This window comes from Cupressus sempervirens, chromosome 2 (genome assembly GCF_028749045.1).
Source record: "Cupressus sempervirens isolate cs-2001-9-10 chromosome 2, ASM2874904v1, whole genome shotgun sequence".
NCBI classification, from domain to species: Eukaryota; Viridiplantae; Streptophyta; class Pinopsida; order Cupressales; family Cupressaceae; genus Cupressus; species Cupressus sempervirens.
The window spans coordinates 606,856,698-606,879,254 of NC_143119.1; the positions used below are offsets into that span (position 1 = coordinate 606,856,698).

At 35.0% G+C, this 22,557-nt stretch overlaps 1 protein-coding gene across 1 annotated transcript in view; it reads right to left on the minus strand.

Annotated features, from left to right (window-relative positions):
• Positions 1 to 21,262: 21,262 nt before the first annotated feature.
• LOC149574850 (AICARFT/IMPCHase bienzyme family protein) overlaps positions 21,263 to 22,557 on the minus strand; it is a 99,798-nt gene continuing 98,503 nt past the window's right edge. Inside the window, exons 9-11 of the mRNA XM_089814691.1 lie at positions 22,198 to 22,545; positions 21,915 to 22,041; positions 21,263 to 21,809 (exon numbers count right to left, since the gene is read on the minus strand). Of these exons, the coding sequence (XP_089670817.1) occupies positions 21,658 to 21,809; positions 21,915 to 22,041; positions 22,198 to 22,545 (627 nt within the window). The 3' untranslated portion in view covers positions 21,263 to 21,657. The remainder of the gene's footprint in view (positions 21,810 to 21,914; positions 22,042 to 22,197; positions 22,546 to 22,557) is intronic.

Genomic DNA, 22,557 nt, shown 5'->3' on the forward strand with positions numbered 1-22,557 from the left:
CGTACCCAATTACAAATACTCAAATGGTGAGAATGGGAAGATAATGTTAAGGTCCAATCCCAACCATAGCCTAAATACTTGTCTTGCATGGAGGACTCGTAACTGACTTTCCACCCTTTTAAAACCCATGAGTTTATCTTTGTCTGTGTTGTTTGATTTTGAGCTTTGGTATGTTTTGGTAATGTTGTTTTTATGTGGATTTCGCTATGTGATTTATTTGATAAATGATTTAATTATAATATTTCGGTTAGTCATATAATATTGAGAGTTATTAAATATTATTTGATTAAAAAGGAAATATTAAAGTATGAGAATATTTAATTAAATTAAAAACTAATTAAATATGTGCTTAAATTTTAAGTCTAAATTTAGAGAATTGGTTAAAGAGAAATTAGAACATGATGATATTTAATTAATTATAAATTAATTAAATATGTAGTTTAGTTTAAAAGATTCAATTTAAAAGTCTAATTTGAGAAGTTGGACAAAAAAAAGAATTAAAATATATTGCTTTATTATAATTATTTATTTAATAATAATTAAATTAGTGTTGCATTTAAACAATGAGCTTTGATTATTATTATTAATTTAAATAATAAACTATGCTTTAATTAGTGCTCGCATTAATTAATAAAATGGAGGAAAATAAAATATAAAACAATGAAACTTAAAGATAAAGTTATGGTTTTAATTTAGGCGTAATTATATTTATTTAATTTAATAATTATTATTAAGGAGTTTTATTTTAAATAATAAACTCTAAATAATATTATTAGTTGAATTAATAAATATATTATTAAAACGTCTTGTGAATTTTATTAAATAAAAGAATTCATTTAAAGATAAAATTATAGTCTAATTTTGGCATAGGTGCCACGTTGGTACCTACCACGTGGCCACTTAGTCAGTTGTTCATACTACCATGTGGATGCCACGTGGTAGTCTTTTTTTACTGTGATAGCCTCCTGGCTATCAAATTTAATTTGGTAAAATGTTGATGTCAGGATGATGTCAACACTGCATCAGCACTCCTCCAGGCTTTTCAAGGCCTTTTTTGCCCTACTTGCAATTTTTTGGCCATAACTTGAGCATACAGAGGTATTTTTCTTATCCAAAAGAAGCACCAAAAAGCTAGTTCCAAGACAGAGATATTGGTGCAGGTATTTTTTAGTCTTGATGTAGTTTTGTTTCTTATTTTTGTATTCAAAGTGAGATATACTATTTTTCACTCTGGAAAGCATATCTTTTGAGTCTCGTCTCCATTTTTTAAAAACGTTATATTTTTGGAAAGTTAGTTCTATCATCTTTTCAAAAATGTTGTCATTTCCTTTAGATTCTACCCGATCCTCTTTCTATCATGCTTTTGGCATTTTTTTCTCTACGGCGGATATCTTGGGTGTTCCAAGTTCGAGGATTATTTTCATGGCATGGGATCTTTTCTTTTGGGCTGTACTATCTATTGTATCAATATTTTTCCCTTTCTAATCATTGTTGATATCATTTGTAAGCATCTTTATGTAAATGCACTAAGATAAAGTGTCACTCTTGCATTTTGGGATCATGAACATTGTCTTAAGATAGTTGTACTTGCATTATTTTATGAAGTGCCATGGGGCTGATAGTTGTATGCCACTTTGTGCCCTCTTCCTTTTTGCCCCATGATGTGTCAATGAAATGTGCCTTTATAGGTATTTGTCCCTCTTACTCTCTCTCATTGTTCTTGGTTATTTCTATAGAGGATTTTGGCCCACATTTTTAGTTGCCTATCACCTCACCCCACCTTTTTAGTTGCCTATCACCTCACCCCATCTACATTAAGGGGGGGTTATTCTATTGTTTCTTATGCTTCCTTGGTTTGATGGTTTGATAGAGTATGCTATGTATTTAGTATCTGGTGTTATATACTAGGCGATTGCAATGGCTAGCTACCTATGCATTTCAATGAGATGGATCATCTACCATATAGGCACTCTCAGTTAGTGCCTTCTATTTCTATGGAGGATCTTTAGATCAACAGTTTCTTTTTGACAAAGTTTGCAACTTCTTCATGCTTTAGTGATGTTCTTCATGATCTTTTTGTTCCTATTTTTTGAGAAATTTCTCTAGTTGGAGGCTTCTTCAATCCTTCACTAGCTTTTCTACTCTCTCTTTTTGGAGAGGTTTTTTCCCACTGGGTTTTCTCCTTTGTCTCTAGTTTACAGAGATTGCATTGCATTTCTTATGCATTTTTTCATGGGTACCTAACATGGCCTTGTTGCTAGGACCCATTCAACATTTCATCTTAGCTGTCGTGAGCTTAAGTGCATTCCCCTAAGTTGTACTTAAGGGGGGGTGTTAGAGTAAATAATTATTATTTACACTTTTGCTTAAGTTTACTTAGGTTAAATGCATTAGTTATTAGTTGTCACGTAGGAGTTAGCATACCATTTACGTATTGACTTGTTGACAACACAGAAGTTTGTGTATGTGTTGTCAACACCTTTTCATGCTTATACTCTCACCTACTTGGAGGGTAATCCACTTTTCGTGGATGTATGCTTAGTTGTCATGCTTATCTCCTAGCATCTTCTAGCTTGTTCTAGGAGCTTCCTTGAGGCCTTTATATTCGAGATCTCCTATTGTAATTTTATATCATATTCAATAGAGCATATTATATAGCAAATTCATTTTTCATTGTTGCAATATTTTTCTCTCAAGTTCATTTAGTTGCTCCAAACTCTACCCTTCCTTCTTTGGTTTCTCTTCGGCAGGTTATTTCCATGCAAGTGATCTTGGTGAGTTGTGAAGTTGGCTTTCATCAACTTCTACACCACGTGGCATCCATGTGGTAGTATGACTAATGTGGCACAGCCATGTGGCAGGTACCAATGTGGCACTAGTGCCATTTGCACATGTAGGAGGTAGTCGTAGGGTAGAGGTGGGGCTGGCAAAGTGGAGCAGAGGTGGTGCGAAGCCAAGGTGGTGCAAGGTCCAGGCATAGCTAAGCAGGGTGGTGTTGTTGGTGCGACAGTCAGGAAAAGGCAGAGGTGCAGCGGCGGGCATAGCAACGAGCGTGGCCTGGTGCTTAAAATTGCCTCCAGTGAACTGTGGGAGTGGTCAGCAAGTGATTGCCCACGCCAAAAAAGATATTGCCCTATTGGAAAAATGGGTCTAATGGTCAAAATTTAATTTTTTTTTTTAATTGCAAAAATCATCCTGACCTGTGGATAGAAGGTCATACAGCCCTGTCGAGTAAAAAAAATTTGCCTCCCAAAGCAACATTGTCCAAAATGGACAAATTTTATATAGATTATGACTATAACAGGCCTTCTGAGCTCAATGGAAACATATTTTTAGGCCCAAAGAGCCCCAAAAAAATGAACTTCCTCTCAATTGAAGAAAATAATCATAAACAAACTAGGATTTGTGTCTCAGAATTGCGGCTTCAAAAATCCTTCAAACCAAGAAGCAGCAGGGAGGCTCTTATACCATGTAGAAGTTGTGAAAGCCAACTTCACAATTCACAAAGATCACCTGCATGCAAATAACCTATTGAAGAGAAACCAAAGAAGGAAAGGTAGGGCTTGGAGAAACTCAACAGAGTGAGTGAAAATATATTCCAACAATGCAAAATGAAATTGTTGTCCTAAAATACAATGGGAGAGCATGTTTATAAAGGCCTCTAGGAAGCTTCTAGAATAAGCTAGAAAGCACTAGGAGATAAGTATGACAACTAAGCATACATCCATGAAAAGTGGATTACCCTCCAAGTAGGTGAGAGGATAAGTATGACAAGGTGTTGACAATGCGTATACAAAAATCTATGTTGTCAACTAGTCAACGCATAAAAGTATGCTAACTCCTAGGTGACAAATGCATTTATCTTAAGTAAACTTAAGTAAAGCATAACTAATAATTATTTACTCTAACAGTAATCTCTCATAATGTCTCCCATCACCTATTTTAATTGTGGTCTAATTGTCATTCCTCGGACTAGAATATGTAATAATCAATATACATCCCCAATGGTGGAAATCACCTTTCCTACCAATAGATGGAATGTATATATGCCCTCATCTCAGCTCTTCATTAAATCCAAAAGAAAGTCCCTATGATACTACATCTATGGTAGTAAAGTTTCCCAATACATGTTTGTAACCCTCAAGATCTTTGTGTCATGTGCTCTCAAATCTCATATATTGTTGCAGACATAGACCAAGGTATGTGATATATAGCTCTCTCTCTCTCTCATAACTATAATCTCTTGCAATAGAAACATGATGGATTATGATTAAGATCTCATATCAAATAGCATCATATAAATATCAAATTATGCAAATTGCTTATTTAGGTATAGGTAACCTTTGATGGTATAGGTCAACGTGTATCTTAAGGTACAAGTTGACTTCCTAGGTATAGGTTAACTTTCCAAGTACAAGTCCAATTCCCAAGTTTGGCATTAAAAATTTGTTCCTATGATATCTACAATGAATTTCTAAATCTACAAAAATTATGAATAACAAAAGGAAATAGGCATGGATATTGAGACCTACCTCATCCATCTTTGCAGCATCTTCTGGTACTTGTCAGAGAACCTCCATTTGTGTTAATGATAGTTCATCCTTCCTGATTAACTTCCTAAGTTTGGCATCAAAAATAGGTTCCTAATACATCTAAAACAACTTCCTAAATCTATGAAAAAAATGAAAATGAAAAAGGAAATGGACATTGATATCTAGACCTACCTCATCCATCTTTGCACCATCTACCATTGCCAACTAGAGTGCCTCCATTTGTGTCAATGATAGTTCCTTATTCCTTAACATATTTCTCATCCTTCTTCACCAAAAGTAGATGTTCTAAATGGGCTTCAAAAAAGGTAATGTCACTTTATATATGTTCTCATTAAGTTATTTTTTGGATCTCTTTAGATATCAATTATTTCTCTCTCTATTTTGATCATATCTTGAGTTTGGAAACTTCAATTTGAGCATCATGATAGGAAATGGAATTATGATTCAATATCCTTACTATATAATTAAATTTTAAATAATTTTAGATTAATATTGAACAAGTTTGGAGGCTACTTGTCAATAAATTCCAATATATGGTAAACAAGATTCCTATTTCACCTTTCATGAAGAGGAAGCCAAAATAGTGGGAATATAGCTACTTGTAAACTTGATCAACTTTCCTTAGTAAGTCATATGTGATTTTGATTTTTAATAATATGTTATTTTGGAGGATGTGGTTACTAATATTATCTTGCAAGAACTATATGTGTGAGCTTAGCCATATCATTTTTCATTTCTACATGTTTTTCTTACTTTTACTTGTACATGTGTGTAGTGTCATAGACCACTAAAGTGGGAGCTAGATGTACCATCCTAAATTGGAAGAACTTTGATTTATGACCTTTTAGCTCATTTTTAATGTGTTTACATTTATATACTTGTAATTGGAGCACACACATTTTGTTTCTCTTCCTGTCTCTGAGGAAAAATTGAGGTAGGGCCTAATACATCCTCCTTAATTTCCCTTTTTTTCCTCATTCAAAAATTGAGGTGGGATCTAATTTCTATGCATCCCCCTCAATGTAGGTCCTATTTCCCAATTTTGGTATCAATTTCTCAATCCTTGATGCAATTGCACCTAGACCTTCTACTATCCCAAGATCTTAGATAATATTCCTTATATTCACTCATCTTAGGGTATAGGTCAACCTAGTCAAGCTGTACTAGAACAAGTCGACCTCTACTCCTAAGATTTTATGTTTTCAGCCTCAGTTCTAATTTAAATTTCAAAGAGCTTCCTACTCACTTTATTTGGGTCCTATAGCGATAATCTCAAAAAAAATCTATAAAAAGTCACCATTAGCCTTATTTGGCATGACTGGAAGAGAGGTATGGGAATAGGTGGACATCCCAATCTGATATAGAGAAATTGTAAGGTGGAATCAAAGGAATTGATCTCATTTATATATTGCCAAAGGAGGTTTTCTTTCATATTCTTCAATTCAAGAATTCAAGCAATTCATGAACCTCATGGAAATGCAAGGGGATAATGAGGATGGCCATAATAGTTTAGCCTTAGGGGCATGGTATAGTTTTTATGCTATGCTTAGATTTGATCTTTGTCTCTTCATATTTTTCACACATTTACATGCACACTTACATGAATCGGTTTCACTCATAAAGTAGGATTCTTAGCATTTCTTAGCTCTTTACATTCTAGATCTATACTCTAAGATTTGTGAGCACTACATACACACACAGAAATATTTATAACAACTACCTATGGATGTGGAAATTGCCAAAACATGGGGTTGACTAGGAAAAAAATCCTACATAACCACACGCACACATAAATTCTATTACAAACTTGTAGGTTATCATAATTATGAATTTGGATCCAGAAACTATCATTCAAGGATTTTTGGAATATTTTGGGTCAACTTTTTTCCTATGCTCCAAGAACACGTCTTTCATCTTGTACACCTACCAATATACATCAGTCTGGTCATAATGTACCTAGAGATCTGATATTTTCAGAGTTTTTGGGTTTTCTATTCTGATTCCATATTTGCAGTTATAGTTTTCATTTAACAGCTTTTCTTGGAGAAAGGTGTCTTTTCCTATCAATTTTCACATAGTACAAGGCAGGAGAATCCCTAGAGGAGATGTCCTATCCCCTAGCAAATAGCCAGACGGCAGAAAAAATAAACCAATGCAAGATCTAATACCAGTTCACAACACTTTATAAAATAATTGTTTACATGCAATGTGCCTGTCTGTAAGGCCTTCTAGGTTATGGCCAAATACAAAAAAAAATTACAAAAATAGTTATGCAAGATCCTCAAGATCTAACCCAAACATTAGCTAGTCCAAATCCACACTGGACAAGAACACCAAGAAGAATCTACACTTGTACCCTCAAGTCTACCAAGCAATCTTCTAGTTCATAAGCCTCAACTACTAGCTCTGCTCACAAATTTGTAACTCTACCACAATCCTATTGTAAACTACCTCATATTCAATGTTTGGTTCACATACTCAGTAAAACTCACCCTTTAGCTACTCTCCAGTTCCCACTCTAAACTGAATTCGACTCTACTCTCTACCTAATATTTTACCCAAGCCCTCTACTTATAACCAACTAAGCTATAGGTAATCCTAGCCCAATATAAATTAAAAATAAACACTTACATTAAATTCCAATGCAAGCCACAAGTTGGTTGCAACACATAATAAATACATTTAACACAAATTAAATGGTCAAGTTATCCCACAAACAACTTGGTTAACATAGAACGAAGACCAAATTGATTAGCAACTCCATGAAGCATAATTGAGCCCCTTCATCGACCAATCTAACTTGGGCAATATTACTGTCAAGTCCCCAGTTGAAACCAAGCCACAATATACATTGAGCAACACCTTCATAGACCAAGTTCCTCTAGCAACTGAACACTTCAAAGACCAAGTAACTTAGGAAATATTGCAATCAACCTTCACCAACTCCTAGTGTGTGTCAAGTTTCTACAAGCAACTTTCAGTGCCTTCGATGACTAAGTGCCCCAAGCTATGTCAATCTCCTTTGACAAACAAGCATCTCCAGGATTGCCAAGTCCGTTCATCCATGAACTTCTCAACCAAGAACTACCAAGAGATGATCAAATAACCTCTACTAAGCACCTCTTCTTCAACTGAGTACTACTCCAACCACCCTCCAAAGAAACTACTAAGCCACCGAGGAAACACAAGATACTCTTGCATCATACTTTCTAGGTAAGTAGAAAAGTGTGTCCCACACTTTGATGTCCAAAGAAAGATCAAAAACCATCTTCATCTTCACCAAAGGCTTCCACTCTAACAGGGATAAGAAAATCAACATGCAAATCATCCACATCTACATCCATTTGTCAAACACTAGAATCTCAACCATCCAACCAACATGCTCACTCCTAGGAACAAGCTGAACATAATGTTTCATTAGCAAATCCTCATCCACAGCAGCAATCAGTGAATCCACATTAGCAACAACAAACTCCACATCAGCAGCAAGATTTCCATTAACACATACCAAACTCTCAACACCAGCAATCTCATTGCTCACAACAAGATGCTTTGCAACATATAATGTATCACCCACAGCAACTTGATCATCCACAAGAAAGCTCTCTGCAATCTCCATGGTAGACTCAAACAACTAATCATGAAAACCAATCTCAACCTCAGCATCAACAAGATTACTAATCTCCCTGGTAAGCTCAGGTATTTTAGCAACAACTACCAATTGCTCTACAGGTTTCACATCAGACTCCACAAAATGATCAAAACAAACCTCACATACCTTTGTTACCTCATCTGTAACCCTTTTATGTCATCTTCTCTCATAGACAAGTCTTTTAACCAACTAGACAACTCTCTTCTAGATTGGTAGATTCCAACTCCACAAACAACTATGGAATTCAACCATCCCTTCTTTAACTTAATCAGCCAAACTAGCTTGTAATTGAGTGGCCATCTCAGAAAGCCTCTTCTCCACCACATCATGGAGATTCACAATCATCCTAGGGTCCAATCTTCTTGGAGACATCTTTCAAGATCTTCGCAAACCCTTTGCAATAAATCCTTCCCACGCACCTTGTGACAAACCCAAATTGTTTGCAAGTCAAATCACAACCTTCCATCTCGCATGAACAACCAAGAACAAATCACAAGTCCAAGAACATAGATTTGCAACATAAATCATGAAAAATATTTGTAATCATGCCCCCAACAAGATCAACCTTCCATCTTTGCATCCATCAATCCATTTGCAAGTCCTCTACAATTGTAAGTTAGAACCACAATTTTCCACCTCACAACCAATATATCTAGGACTCCAAAAATAATAATCCACCACTAGATCAACATCTTCTCAGATCAACTCTTCTCAACCCAAGGTCCTAGTGTAAACTACCTCAACTTCAATGATCTATCTACACGCTCAAGAATAATTGTGCTCTAATACTAACTGACACAATACAAGGTAGGAGAATCCCCAGAGAAGATTTCCTAACCCCCAGCAAATAACTACACAGTGGAAACAATACAAAAATTAAATATTTGATATAAATTTTGTTGAAGGGTGCTCCCCTTAAAACCATAAACTCATAACAGAAACAAAGAAGCAACAGCAAATGTGAGAACAAATTAGGGACTTCTTATTTGTGCCACAAATGTAGAATTATAGAATTCACAAGTACAAAATACTAACCCACATGGGTGCCTTCATTATAATAATCTACAAGACTAAGTTTTGAACTACCACCCGGAGCTGTCCTAGACAATGTTTGGGCCTTTCTTATATAGGCAATTTTATGCCACCCAGGAAGGTTCTATACATTGAAATTTAATACCTAAGGTTGAAAGACCCTAAGAATACATATAGAGTCATCCAAATACATCTTTGATAATTATTTTAGATATTTTGGGCAGCCCAACATTGAAATACTATAACCTACGAACTGTTGCTCCTATTGGCTATTATAACCACTTTTTGGAAATGCCACTTATTGATCTATAGGCTCAAGATTGAGCAAGTGCCCTTTCCTTGAGTTTTCAGACCTCATCTGGGAAATCTAAGGCCTTCAATGGTGAGTTAGAAGATTTTTCTGCAAATATTTTTGTTTACCGTACTGGTAAAGAAATCAACACATACAGACAATGGAACAGAATAGCAGAATTATATTCACATATGCCAGACATAAATTATGCTTCATAAGATGAGTAATAGTAGATGATTGATATACAATGATCCCAGATGGGATATAAATACTATCCGTCGAACCATACCCGAAGGAGTCCGTCGACCACAAACATTATGTCCGCTACAAACTATTTACCCATCAGCTACAAAATACAAAACACCGATGACAATCCTTTCGTCGGCTACAGAAACACCGTCAGGACCATCCAGTCCACTGACACCATCCCCCCCAAAAAGAAAAGTCATCTCCGGATGATAATTACAAAATATCTAAAACAAATTAACAAACAAAATACATTAATAGAGTGACTACAACAAAAATCTGCTTCTGTCACATCACTTCCACATTCATCCAGTTACATCTATAGCCTTTGCTAACACAATACTATCTCCTCAAGCTGACCTTGATAGCCACCCGTGTTGCTTTCTCTGCTTCCAACACTGGGTCCACTGAGCTAAGTGTCGTTGCACTGCCTCCAACTGGATGATTAGCTCCTCCCGAGCTCCCTACACATCCACCAAGATAGCCTCCCGGACAACACCTACTCCCAGTGCCTCTGGTACACAAAAAGTCCATGCCTGCAGCAACTTCAACTCTTCTCAACTGGTCAAACTCCCATGACTGATATTTGCAACAACTGGGGGTCCAAGGGGCAACGCCCCTGGGGGGGTCGAGGGGCAGCACCCCCGCGGGGTCCTGGGGCAGTGCCCCAGGTGTGCTCCCTGTCGTAGTATAGGGCGGGGTCGAGGGGCAGCACCCCTCGCCGCCAAGACCAAATTAACACTCCGGAACCCACATAAAAATGCACGGAACACACTGTTTTTGCCATTTTCTGCCAATTCCAGACTCTTTCTGGTCGTCGTTTTTTTTTTTTTTTTTTTAAATTTATACTGCTTCCTCTTTCCTGCTCCTCTACCAATGGCACCAAATTTTTACTGTACTGGTAAATAAATCAACACATACAGACAATGGAACAGAATAGCAGAATTATATTCACATATGCCAGACATACATTATGCTTCATAAGATGAGTAATAGTAGATGATTGATTTACAATGATCCCATATGGGATATAAATACTATCCGCCGAACCTTCCTAGAGGAGTCCGTCGGCCACAAACATTATGTCCGCTACAAACTATTTACCCATCGGCTACAAAATACAAAACATCGACGACAATCATTCTGTCGGCTACAGAAACACCGCTGGGACCATCCAGTCGGCTGACAATTTCTACCAAAAATCTGCAATAACTTCTCCAATACTTAAGTTGGAGCAATGAGATTTTTATGGTAGGCTTATAACTCTAAAATAAACCTTCATGTATAAAATGAGTACATTCCGAGCTTGTATGACAAACTTACTAAAAATAGCAAGTTCCCATAAATAGTAAACACCCTGTCTACTAGTCCTTATTAAAATAGAAACACTAAAAAGAATATATTTTTTGGGTGATGCAAGATTGCTCTTACACCCAAGATGCTCATGCGTCAAATTCACAACACTTTATTTATAAAATAATTGTTTACATGCAATGTGCCTATTTTTAAGGCCTTCCAAGTTATGGCCAAATACAATAGCAATTACAAAAATAGTTCTGCAAGATCCTCAAGATCCAACCTAAACACTAGCTAGTCTAGATCCACACTGGATAAGAACGCTAAGAAGAATCTACACTTATACCCTTGGATCCACCAAGAAATCCTTTGGCTCTCAAGCCTCAGCTACTAGCTCTATTCATGAACTTGCAACTCCACCACAATCCTATTGTAAATTGCCTCACATTCAGTGATTGTTTCATATACTCAAGAAAGCTCACCCTTCAGCTACTCTCTAGTTCCCACTCTGAACTAAATTCTAACCTGCTCTCTACCAAAGATGATACCCAAGACCTCTACTTATACCCAACTAAGCCACATGTTGGCATAGCCCATTACAAATTAAAATAAACCCTTTTATTAAATGCACATGCAAGCCACAAGTCAGCTACAACACATATTAAATACCTACAACACAAATTAAATGCTCAAGTTGGCCCACAAACAACTTGGTTAACACAGAACCAAGACTGAACCGATCATCAAAGAAACCACATCAAGCATCACCAACTCCATCAAGCATAACTAAACCCCTTCATTGACTGAGCTAACTTGGGAAATGCTACTACCAAGTTTCCAATGTAAATCAATCCATAGTATACATCAAGCAACACCTTCATAAACCAAGTTCCTCTAGCAACTGAACTCCTTCAAAGATTGAGAAACTCTAGAAACATTGCAACCAAGCTTCACTGAGCTCCCAGTGTGTGTTGAGTTCATGCAAGCATCATCGAGTGCCTTTGATGATAGAGTTCCCCAAGCTATGCTGAGCTCCTTCGAGAATCGAGCACCTCCAGGATTGCTGAGTCCATTCATCCACTAAGTTCTCAACCAAGAATTGTCAAGAGATGATCGAGTAACCTCTACTGAGCACCTCTTCTTCAACCGAATATCAATCCAAGAACCCTCCAAAGAAACTACCAAGCCTCCTCCCATGAACTCCAAAGAAGCCACCGAGAAAACCCAAGATGCTCCTGCATCAACTTTTCAAGTTGATTCATCTTCCTTCTTTTTCTTTGGTATATAAAATTTGATTTATCTTTTCATTAGGATTGAACATGTGTTTAGATGTGGTTTCCGTAGGTAAATAAGTCATTTTAATTCAACTGGATCAGATTTCAAAGCTTAAAGTTAATGAACGTTCTTGCATGAAAGAGGACTTGCTTGCATACTTCTTTAGTGCAGTTTGGGTTTAGTACTGGCATCCCTTAGTCCTATTTGAGTTTTTGCAATCTAACTTGAATTGCATTGAGATCTATTTTTGCAATCCCCTCTTCCTTTTGTATTAAATGTCTTGGGGTGAAAGTGTCTAGTTAATGAACTCATCTCATCTAGTTTGCATTGTTAAACTCATTGATATCATATTTGTAGAAGTTGTCAATCCAACTTCATGAAGCCAAGATCACCTGCATTCAAAGATAACCTCTCACCGAGAGAACGGAATAACAAAGCAAGGGTTTGAGCTCTGAAAATATGAATGATTATATTATCATATCAAATAAATCAATAAATAATACAATGATCAATCCTTATAATGAAGATCAAGAGTTATAAAATAAGTGACCCTAAAAAGAAATTATTTAATAACTAATATAATTATTAAATTTCACTAATGCATAAAGTGTTATCTTAAGAGAGATTTAAAGGAAATTTAATGATCAAGCCAAGATGACTAAATAATTAATTTATTTCTTTATTCTAACACCCCTCTAAATGAGTGACAGTAAAACTACAAACAATGCATAAAAAGAAGAAAAAAACCTAAAATGTAGAAAGTAAAATTTGTCTCGATAACATGTCCTTATGAGATATCCAATCACAAACAAATCTATATGAAGTGGAGAAATAGAGAAAACCTCCTGGGAAAAATTCTACTCCAAAAGGAGATGGAAAGAATGCTAAAAAAATAGTGAAGGATTTTAGAAGCCTCCAAACTAGACAATGTCTCAGAAAATAAGAGTAAATGAAAGATCATTAAGAATTCCACCAAAGCATGAAGAAGTTGCAAAACACTATCAAAAAGTAACTGTTGATCTAACGAACCTTCACTATAATAGAATGTGATCAAGTAGAGTAGACTATAATTTGCTTCAGTTCTCTCATATGGCACTACTCAAATCAAGAGGCAAACAATTGAAATAAATGGCATAAAACAACAAAGCTTAAAGAGATGATTAATTGAACATGGAACATGACTAGGTAAAGAAGACTATATTCTATATGAGTGCCCTCAAATGACACTACTTGAATCAGGAGCCAAACAAAGGAAAACAATTGAAGTCAAAGATATAGATGGCATAAAACACCAAAGTTTGAAGAGTTAAACAATGCCATGGAAAGTTGTCTCCAAAATAGGAATGAAAAAGGTTTCCATATGATAAATGATCCATCTCAACAAAATGCACGGTTACCTAGCCAATGCATCTGCCTAGTACATAGGAACAAATATTGTAAACATAGCTTGCTTCATTAAACCAAGGAAGCATAAGATCAAATAGGAGAACCTCCCCCCCTCCCCTGATGCAAACATGGGTGAGGTGAAAGGAAAGTGAATAAGATGGCCAAGAAGAATTGCATGTCAAGGAACCAAGATCAAGATACATAGAAAATACATAATATTTTAGTGAGGTGATCAATCTATGGATACATCATGAGGCTAATGTCATTGAATGAACACTCGCTTGATAAAGATAGATGGAAAACAAAAGTAAACATCAACCACCCCCCCCCCCCCCCCCCCCCCCCCGCCCCCCCGCAAACCTTAATCAAAGTAGTGCATATATAATAATGCACAAGATATGGTAGATCCCAAGAAGATAGTAATCTATATAAGTTCCCTCATATGGCATTACTCGAATCAGACGGCAAAAAAGGTAAATAATATAGATGAAAATGTGTACTTTATCTCAGTGCATTTCCATAGATGCTTATAAAATATATTAGCAAAGATCAAAAGAGAGATAAGGCTACTTCAATAGATAGAACAACTCAAGATGAGTCATCCCATGTAATGAAAATGACCCCCGAACCTAAAACAATCAAGATATTCATCAGAGTACAAAAATGCAAAAAAAATGTGTAGAATGTACTTGGAATAGAATATGGAAAAATATCCATATCACTCAAAAGATCACAGAATAATCTTTCCAGTGTATACAATTTTTGTATTAAAAAAAAAGAGTTTTGATGCTCAAGTTATCTCTCTCAGAGTGCAAAATCAACTCCTAGCTTTGATAGATAAAAATGTCATTTAAAAAACAACAAATAAAACCTACACCATCACAACGGTCTTGCAACAAGAGTTCGTATGATGAAGATATAGCTAAAAAACCCCAAGGTAGCTCCAAAGGGCCCGAGAGGGGCTAGCAGGCATCTTGATGCAATGATGACATCAACACATCACATAACTAAATTTAACAGTCAAATGGTCATCTCCACAAAAAAAAATAGCATTCCCAAAGAATCTTGTTGGGAAAAAATCAGTTGCCAAAAAATGGTCCAGATAGCTAGGATATGCCTTTAGGTCCAAAAGAACATCATGGCCAAAAAAACAAAAAACAAAAACTCTCTTTCCAAGAAATCGCTAAAACATGCCCAAAAAAGCCTTCTGAGATAGAAAACCCACCTTTAAACATTAGTAAACCATTTGTAATGTAAAAAACCACCATGTGTCATAAGCGATGAAACCAGGAAAATGTCAAACTATAGGTCAAAAAACCACAAGTACAAACTACCAAATGGGACCAATGTGACAGGTTGACTAGCCTAGTTGTTGGCACCACTTGGCGTTGATGGTAGAGGTAGGTCCATCAAGAAGGCAAGAAAATGGGAAAGATCATGTGGCAATAGCTTTTTCGGAAAAGGAGGTTGCACAAAAATTGGTGGTGTTGGTGTTTGAATATGGTTGCACAAGGCCCATTGGCGAACGAAGGAGTCCAATCATCACAGAACATGGAACACTGAGCAGGTTTTTAGTCAGATATCAAAGGGTTGGGCTAAGGTTAGAGGGCACACGTGGAGCCTACTAAGTGGCCTAAAGGGCTGACAGTGCCCTTATTTTAAAAAATATTACTTCTTTTCCTTTTATTTTAACAAGAATGCATGATTTTTTTTCCAAACAAAAAAACATGCACCTTTTCTTTAAACCCTAGCGATATTTTTAAAAGGCACTTTACAAAATATTATTTTTATAAAAAATTATTGTCTGAGATTTCGTGCCAAAGTTTGTATGGTCTTAGGCCAAAGAAAATTGCCTCCAATTGCAATTATATCCAAATCAAACAAAGTTTATATGGAAATAGAGGTTTTCCTGCATTACGAACCCAATGGTGAGGTATGTTTGGGCTCAAAATGCACTAAAAAATAGGTGAGCTCATGTTGCCAAAAAATCAAACCAATATGAGATTCATTGGATTAGGCCCCCATTACTCCATAATTCTTCAAAAAATTGAAACAAGTTGTAGTGGGACACTACTTTCATAACATGTAGAAGTTATCAATTCAACTTCATGAAGCCAAGATCACATGCATGCAAAGATAACTTGTCACCGGGAAGAATTGAATAACAAAGCAAGAATTAAGCTCTGAAAATATGAAAGATTATATTATCAGATCAAACAAATCAATAAATAATACAGTGATCAATCCTTATAAAGGAGATTGAGAGTTCTAATATAAGAACCCTAAAAATAAATCATTTAATAATTAATATAATTGTTAAATATAACTAATGTATAAAGTATTGTCTTAAGAGAGAAGTAAAGGTAACTTAACAATCAAGTCAAGATTACTTAAGAGTTAAGTCATTGCTTTAATCTAACATTTTTTCTTCTAAACAATCTATTATCATGGATGGATGTATCGATATCAAGCCTTAACCACTCATTAACATTGTAGTTGGCTCTTCGTTTTTCTAGTTTTTATTATTTACGAAAGTACACATGCAGATTTATATTTCACATTTTGAGAGAGACTATATAGGATAATAAAACTAAATGTTGTAAAGTAGTTATTGATTTAAAATACGTGTACAAACTACTATGAATGATGGAAACTATGCTTACAAGCTCATCTTTTGACCTCGTATTCTATTCATTTTTTGAAATAGGCTTTTGAAAAAAATAAAGATAGTTTTAAAGAATTAATAGAATAAGTGTGCAAATGCAAGCTTCCATTTCACATCATGAGAGAACAATATAGGAGATTACGACTCCAAACATTGTAAAGTAGTTATTGATTTAACATATGTGTGCAAACTAGAAAGCATGGTAGCAAATTGTGCTTATAGAGAGCATCTTTTAGACACCGTGCACTATTAATTTTTGTAAAAAAGGCAATTTGGAAAATAATAAAAATGGATTTTAAGAAGTGGTGGAAAAAGCTACTAATATTCAATTTTTTATTTTCAACAACCATAATTTTTTATTTTCAATACTTTACAAAAAGAGAGTTTTCAAACTTGTGGAGACGAGATATTTCAATTAATTCATTTCACTAGAAAGGATTCTTGAGGTGCAAGAGGTCTTTGATTGATGATGATTAGTTCAAATTGGAAGAGATAGCTTGATGCAAACAATAATGAGAAAAATGTGTTAAACAAAATATCCTTGATGACAATTTCTAGGTCCACTATGAGGTTAAAATATTTGATTTTTTATGAAATTGCCAATTTTGTAATGTTTGTAACCTGATAATCATATTCTTTTTTAATAAACATTTAATAATCTTATTATTATTCTTGGATGCAATTAGGGATACTAATAAAAAGTCTCTAGACTTGGGCATATTATTGAGACATTTTGACAACATGTTTGGGTGAACAACGAAAATCATTTGTAATGATCCTAGTTTGAATAACATATTAAGCTTGCGATGTGGCAATACAAACTAACGAACACCCCACTTCATATGGTAATTTTTATTCTAATCCAATATGGTATGCTATTAAGGTTGGGAGGTTGTCTCTTTATGATTATGAAGAGGTGAAAGAAGGGCTAATGAAAGCTCATGAGGGTCCTTGTAAATTATTTCCTTTCATAGATTTCTAGTTCCTATATTATAAAAAAGAATTGCTTCACATACTACTCCACCCATCTATCAAGAGGAAATGGCTTGTATCTCAATGACAAGATAAATGGGCGGTTGTGCATAATGTCTTGCAACTTTAGGATCATTAGACTCTAAAGCATCAATAAACTCTAGCTTTATAATAGAATGTGTTGGCAGCCCATTTTAAGGTGTCTCATTTCCCTTTGTTCAATTACCGTGATGAATGAAGAAAAAAATTGTGACAGTGATCCTAATTTGAGATCATTGAAGTCTTATATTAATATTTTGATGTAGTAATGAAAAATTATGAACACCCAAATTCATACGGTAAACTTTCTTTTAAATCCTACACGATATGTGATTAAGGTTGGTAGGTTCCCTCTTTGTTATGATAGAGAGGTGAAAGAAGTGTTAATGAAGGTCCATCAAAAGATGTGTTTACTTCATTTTTCCTACAATGGCTTCCCTTCAATAATTTTTCTGATCTAAAATTTAACAAAATGAAGGTGAAGATAGATAATGTGGAAATCAAACTAACCATAGTGGATGATAGACTTAGCGTGAAATATATACAATATAGAGTTGTATTCTTCTCAATCATATCCTCTAATAGATTTATAGATCCTAAATTAAAAAGAATAATTGGTCCATGTTCAACTCCAACACGTCTATTAAGGTGAAATGGCTTATATCTAGATGAGCAAAGAAGTTTGTGGTTGTGCACAATGTCTTGCAACTTTAAGATAATTAGACTCCAAAGTATCAATGAATTCTATATTTTTAATGGAATGCATCGACACCCCATTTTATAAGTGTCTCATTTCTCTTTGTTGTATTGCCATGGTGTGAATTTGATTGTATATCACCCACCATCAAAAATTGAATTGAGAAATATCAAGTTGTCCTCTATGTTGAAATATTATTTATGAGTCCTCATTCGAAATGTTGTTATTTTAAATCCCTCTGTAAAATGCATTAGTGGGCTACTTTGTGGTCAATGTCCAATGATATGGCATTTCCTTGGGTGACTTTTGTCTTTTTGAAATATTAGAGGCTTAAAGTGCATTAAAAATTATCTCTCATTCTTTGGTTCCTTTGCATTCTACATGCCCACAAAAGAGAAATTATATAAAATATCAAATTTGTACTTGTTGGGAGATCATGTTTTAACTAATTATCCAAATTGGTTGCATTTAGAAGAATGCAAGAAGTGTAATGGTTGTCTTTTCATTGTTGCGAATTTACCTAGGAGGGCTTGGCACCTTGGACTCAAGCATCAAAGGTCTCGTATTCTTCTCATAACATAAACTATCATAGTAGTCAACAAGCACATCCAAGGTCACAATTTCTCCTAGAACCTTACATCTAATATGAAACAAGTTGCATATTTAAGGTCCCAATTTCTTCCCATAACTTGACGCCCACCAAGGACCAAGTTGCACAACCAAGGTACCAAGTTCCTCTAGAAACTTGACCCTTGTCAAGACCAAAGTTCATCTAAGGCCAAACTCTCACCAAGCACCGTAGCGCCCAAAATTTCACACGAAGGCTCATTCAATAGCCTTTTTTTGATGGGATTTAAGTTTATCAAGGTCACATTAAATGCACAAACTTTCAAAGACTTAATTAATGCCCAAAAGTGTTGTAGATGGAAGGAGGGTGGTTCCCCAAAATTTTGGGTACATAAGAACATTATTAAGGAAACCAACAAGCTAAAAGATGTGGAAGTGAGGACACACGTCATAAGTTCTTCAAGTCATGGATTTATCATTTTGTAGAAAGCCTGTGCAATTCCCAAGTTGTAACAACGTGCAATGTGGTATAAGGGCTTCAATTTTCATTGTTGAAGATAAGAAAATTATTTTAGGAAACCAAGAATAATGCACATGCAAGTTAGAGTTTCACTTTCAACAAAGGGAAAAGAATTCTTTGTGTTTTGATGATTGATCATCCCAAATTTGCAATGAACTTTTAATATATGAAGAACTATTTAATAATATAGAATCAAACTTGAGCACTTGTTAATATTGATGTTGCATTTATTCCTAGATGTATATGTGATTAGTTGGCTAGCCACATGATTTTGGAATCAATACAAATATTTTGCATGGTATTTGTTTCACAATAATAGAGAAAGTGCTCAAGCATGTTTATATATTGCTATATTGTAGACTTATTAAATATTCTATAAACTCGTGTATTTCTTTAAATGCATGTGTAAAGCCTAGTTTACTTATGTATTCTAAGAGATATTGTCTTCAATACAAGTGTTAAGGTACCATAAAATTATTGTAATCATTGCAAAACTAAATAAATCAAATGACTTTCTTGTCTTATTTAAGATTGACATTGATCCTTATTGACTCCACTTCTCCTTTCTATAACAAAATAAAATAAATAAACCAATAATCATTCTTTTCTCAATTATATTGTATTAGTTTCCTATGACTTGTTTATATGAGCTAATAGCAACAATAAGGGTTGTTCAATTGTATTTTGAACACTCTACTATGTAAGCCTTTATCTTCTAGATAAGAAGGTGCATAGCTTTGTATTTCTAAACTAACACATAGATACATTGCAATAGCCAAACTAGCAATATACTATGCAAGAAATATGACTTACAGAAAACTAATTATTCAATCCTCACTTCTATCATATAACCTAGCACCACAGTGGCCCCCGTTTGTCTTAATAAAACAAAAGTAAAGGAGCTCTTACCCATCTCAATAATTGGTTCTTATCTTTCAAATCTAAATAGGTTTTCTAGTTCTCTTCCCAAGTTTGACACTCCTTGTGTTTTGGAGAATATATTGTCATTATAATTTGAGGCTTGCAACTCGCCTCACTTAGAGGATTCATTTATATCAATGAGAATACACTTAAAGTAAGGTATAGGTTGTGATCAATTGAAATTACACTTTAATTTTGCTGCTCCAATTGGGAGTAGCACCATATTTTCTACTTTTTCCATTTTGTTTTCCATTTTGTAGTTGAGACCTGTATCCTTTGAAATCTTTTTTATTTTTAAATTCAAATAATATATATTATATGCATAGTGACAATAAAAATAAAGAAACATTATTAATTTGTTCAATCTCATATGAACTCAAATAATGTTACAGATTAAGAATCAATATTGCATATGATGAATTCACTAAAAAATGTTATCGTATGAATAATATAAATTTACACATTCTTCTAAAGTTTCTTTTATTACCCCCAAAATGGCCTCCAAAAACTTTATCCTCAACATGTCCCCATTCATTAGCTTCTTGAAACCTGACGGCCAATGCAATTTTCAAATTGGCCTACGATAAACAAATTTTTAGATATAGTCTCAAAATTGAACCTCATCCAGAGGTTGGAAATATTTCCAACAATTTCCTAACAGTTTCCTTCTGTCTTCTTAAATGTTTCTTTACGCTTTTGGCCAAGCCACTTTACCCACTCAATTCAAAATGAAATAGCACAAACAAATTGAACTGTCCACCTATTACAACTGCTCGTCTGCCTTGTGCTCCTGTAAAACAATTACGTAACAGAATCATGTATTTCTCTCCCGGTATCCAATTGTCAATATCTCCATAAACAAATTAGAGTCATATTTATTAGCAGCTATGATGTTAAATGACAGTTATAAATCTGGAGGTCAATTCATGTACATAGAAACGTATATGAAGCCTATATGCTGTGACACTAGAATGTAATTGTAAATGACCTAATTAAATTTAAGGGTTTTCTGAAACACCCCTTGCTAATATTATATTTCAATTATATTCACATTTTAATTCATTTTAAATATTAATTTTAAAATAAAATTAATGCTTTGTGTGCGCACGCCCACACGTATATATGTATGAATGCATTGCGTGTGAGAGATTTAATTCACATGCAAATGGTCATCAAACTTAAATTAGTGATTTTTGGTCCACCATAAACAATTCAACTTTGTCCACAGCATCGTACAATATCAGGTATACCAAGACTGATTTTGATCACAATTGTATACATGTAACCCGTCATAAGGGTCAATATATCACTATGCAGCCTTCGGAATTGGTTAGAAAAACTCAACATAAGCTTTAAACCAATAAACTCATAAATATCCGTCCAATAAGCTTTGTTTACTAACACGTTACAATAGAGGCATATGAGCAAACAATGCATACCCATTGCCCATCAGCTTGTCTATAAGCTCTCATCCCAAATAAGTCAAAAAAAGTCTGGTTTCAAAGCCTGTGCAAATCAAAATCAAGAACACTCACAAGAGAAGCCTAATGCTTGAAATGTCTAACTTTTGTGAACATGAGAGAAACACCATATTTATTGCAGCAATCTATAGCATCTTGATCTCTTATACTTCCACCAGGTTCAGCAATTACACCAACCCCAGCTGCACATGCTTCTTCCACTGCATCCTTCCAAGCTGCCACACATTGATGAAAATGTAGAATATAAGCACCATAGACTCACATCCAGTTATCAAGACTCTAAAGCTTTGAAAAAAGTGACTAAACGGGGATTTCCTTACCAAATGGGAAGAACGCGTCACTAGCCAGGGCTGCATTTTTTACTTCTTCACCTGCCTTACGGAGAGCTATACGCAAGCTTTCAACCCGATTTGGTTGTCCACTACCCATACCTAGCATGCACTTATTCTACCAGGAAACAAAGGTCAATTCAAGGAAAAAGTTTAATTGATTATAGTATTGATATGTAACACAAGGGCAGATCATTGAAAAGCTAGCAATAATTTCAAGAATATAAGTAACTGCACTATGTTTAGAAAGCACATGATCGAGAAGACTGCTTACCTTTGCTATGACAATGGCATTGCTCTTGACATGCTTAACACAAAGCCAGGCAAACTTCGCATCATCCATTTCACTTTCTTGGGGACTTCTTCCAGATACAACACCAAATTCAATGTCTACTGGAGTAAAATCATCAGAATCTTGCAATAACCATCCCCCTCCTACTTGTCTCAGTGATCGCTTTCCTTTTTTATTCACTCTTGCTTCAAGAATTCGAAGATTTTTTGACTTGCCTTTCAAAATCTCAAGACCCTTTTCAGTGTACTTCGGTGCAACTACAATTTCATAGAACATTCGTGTTTCTCCATCTAGTGGACTCCGGAATTCTCGTATTTCCTTAGCAAGCTCCTGAAATGAATC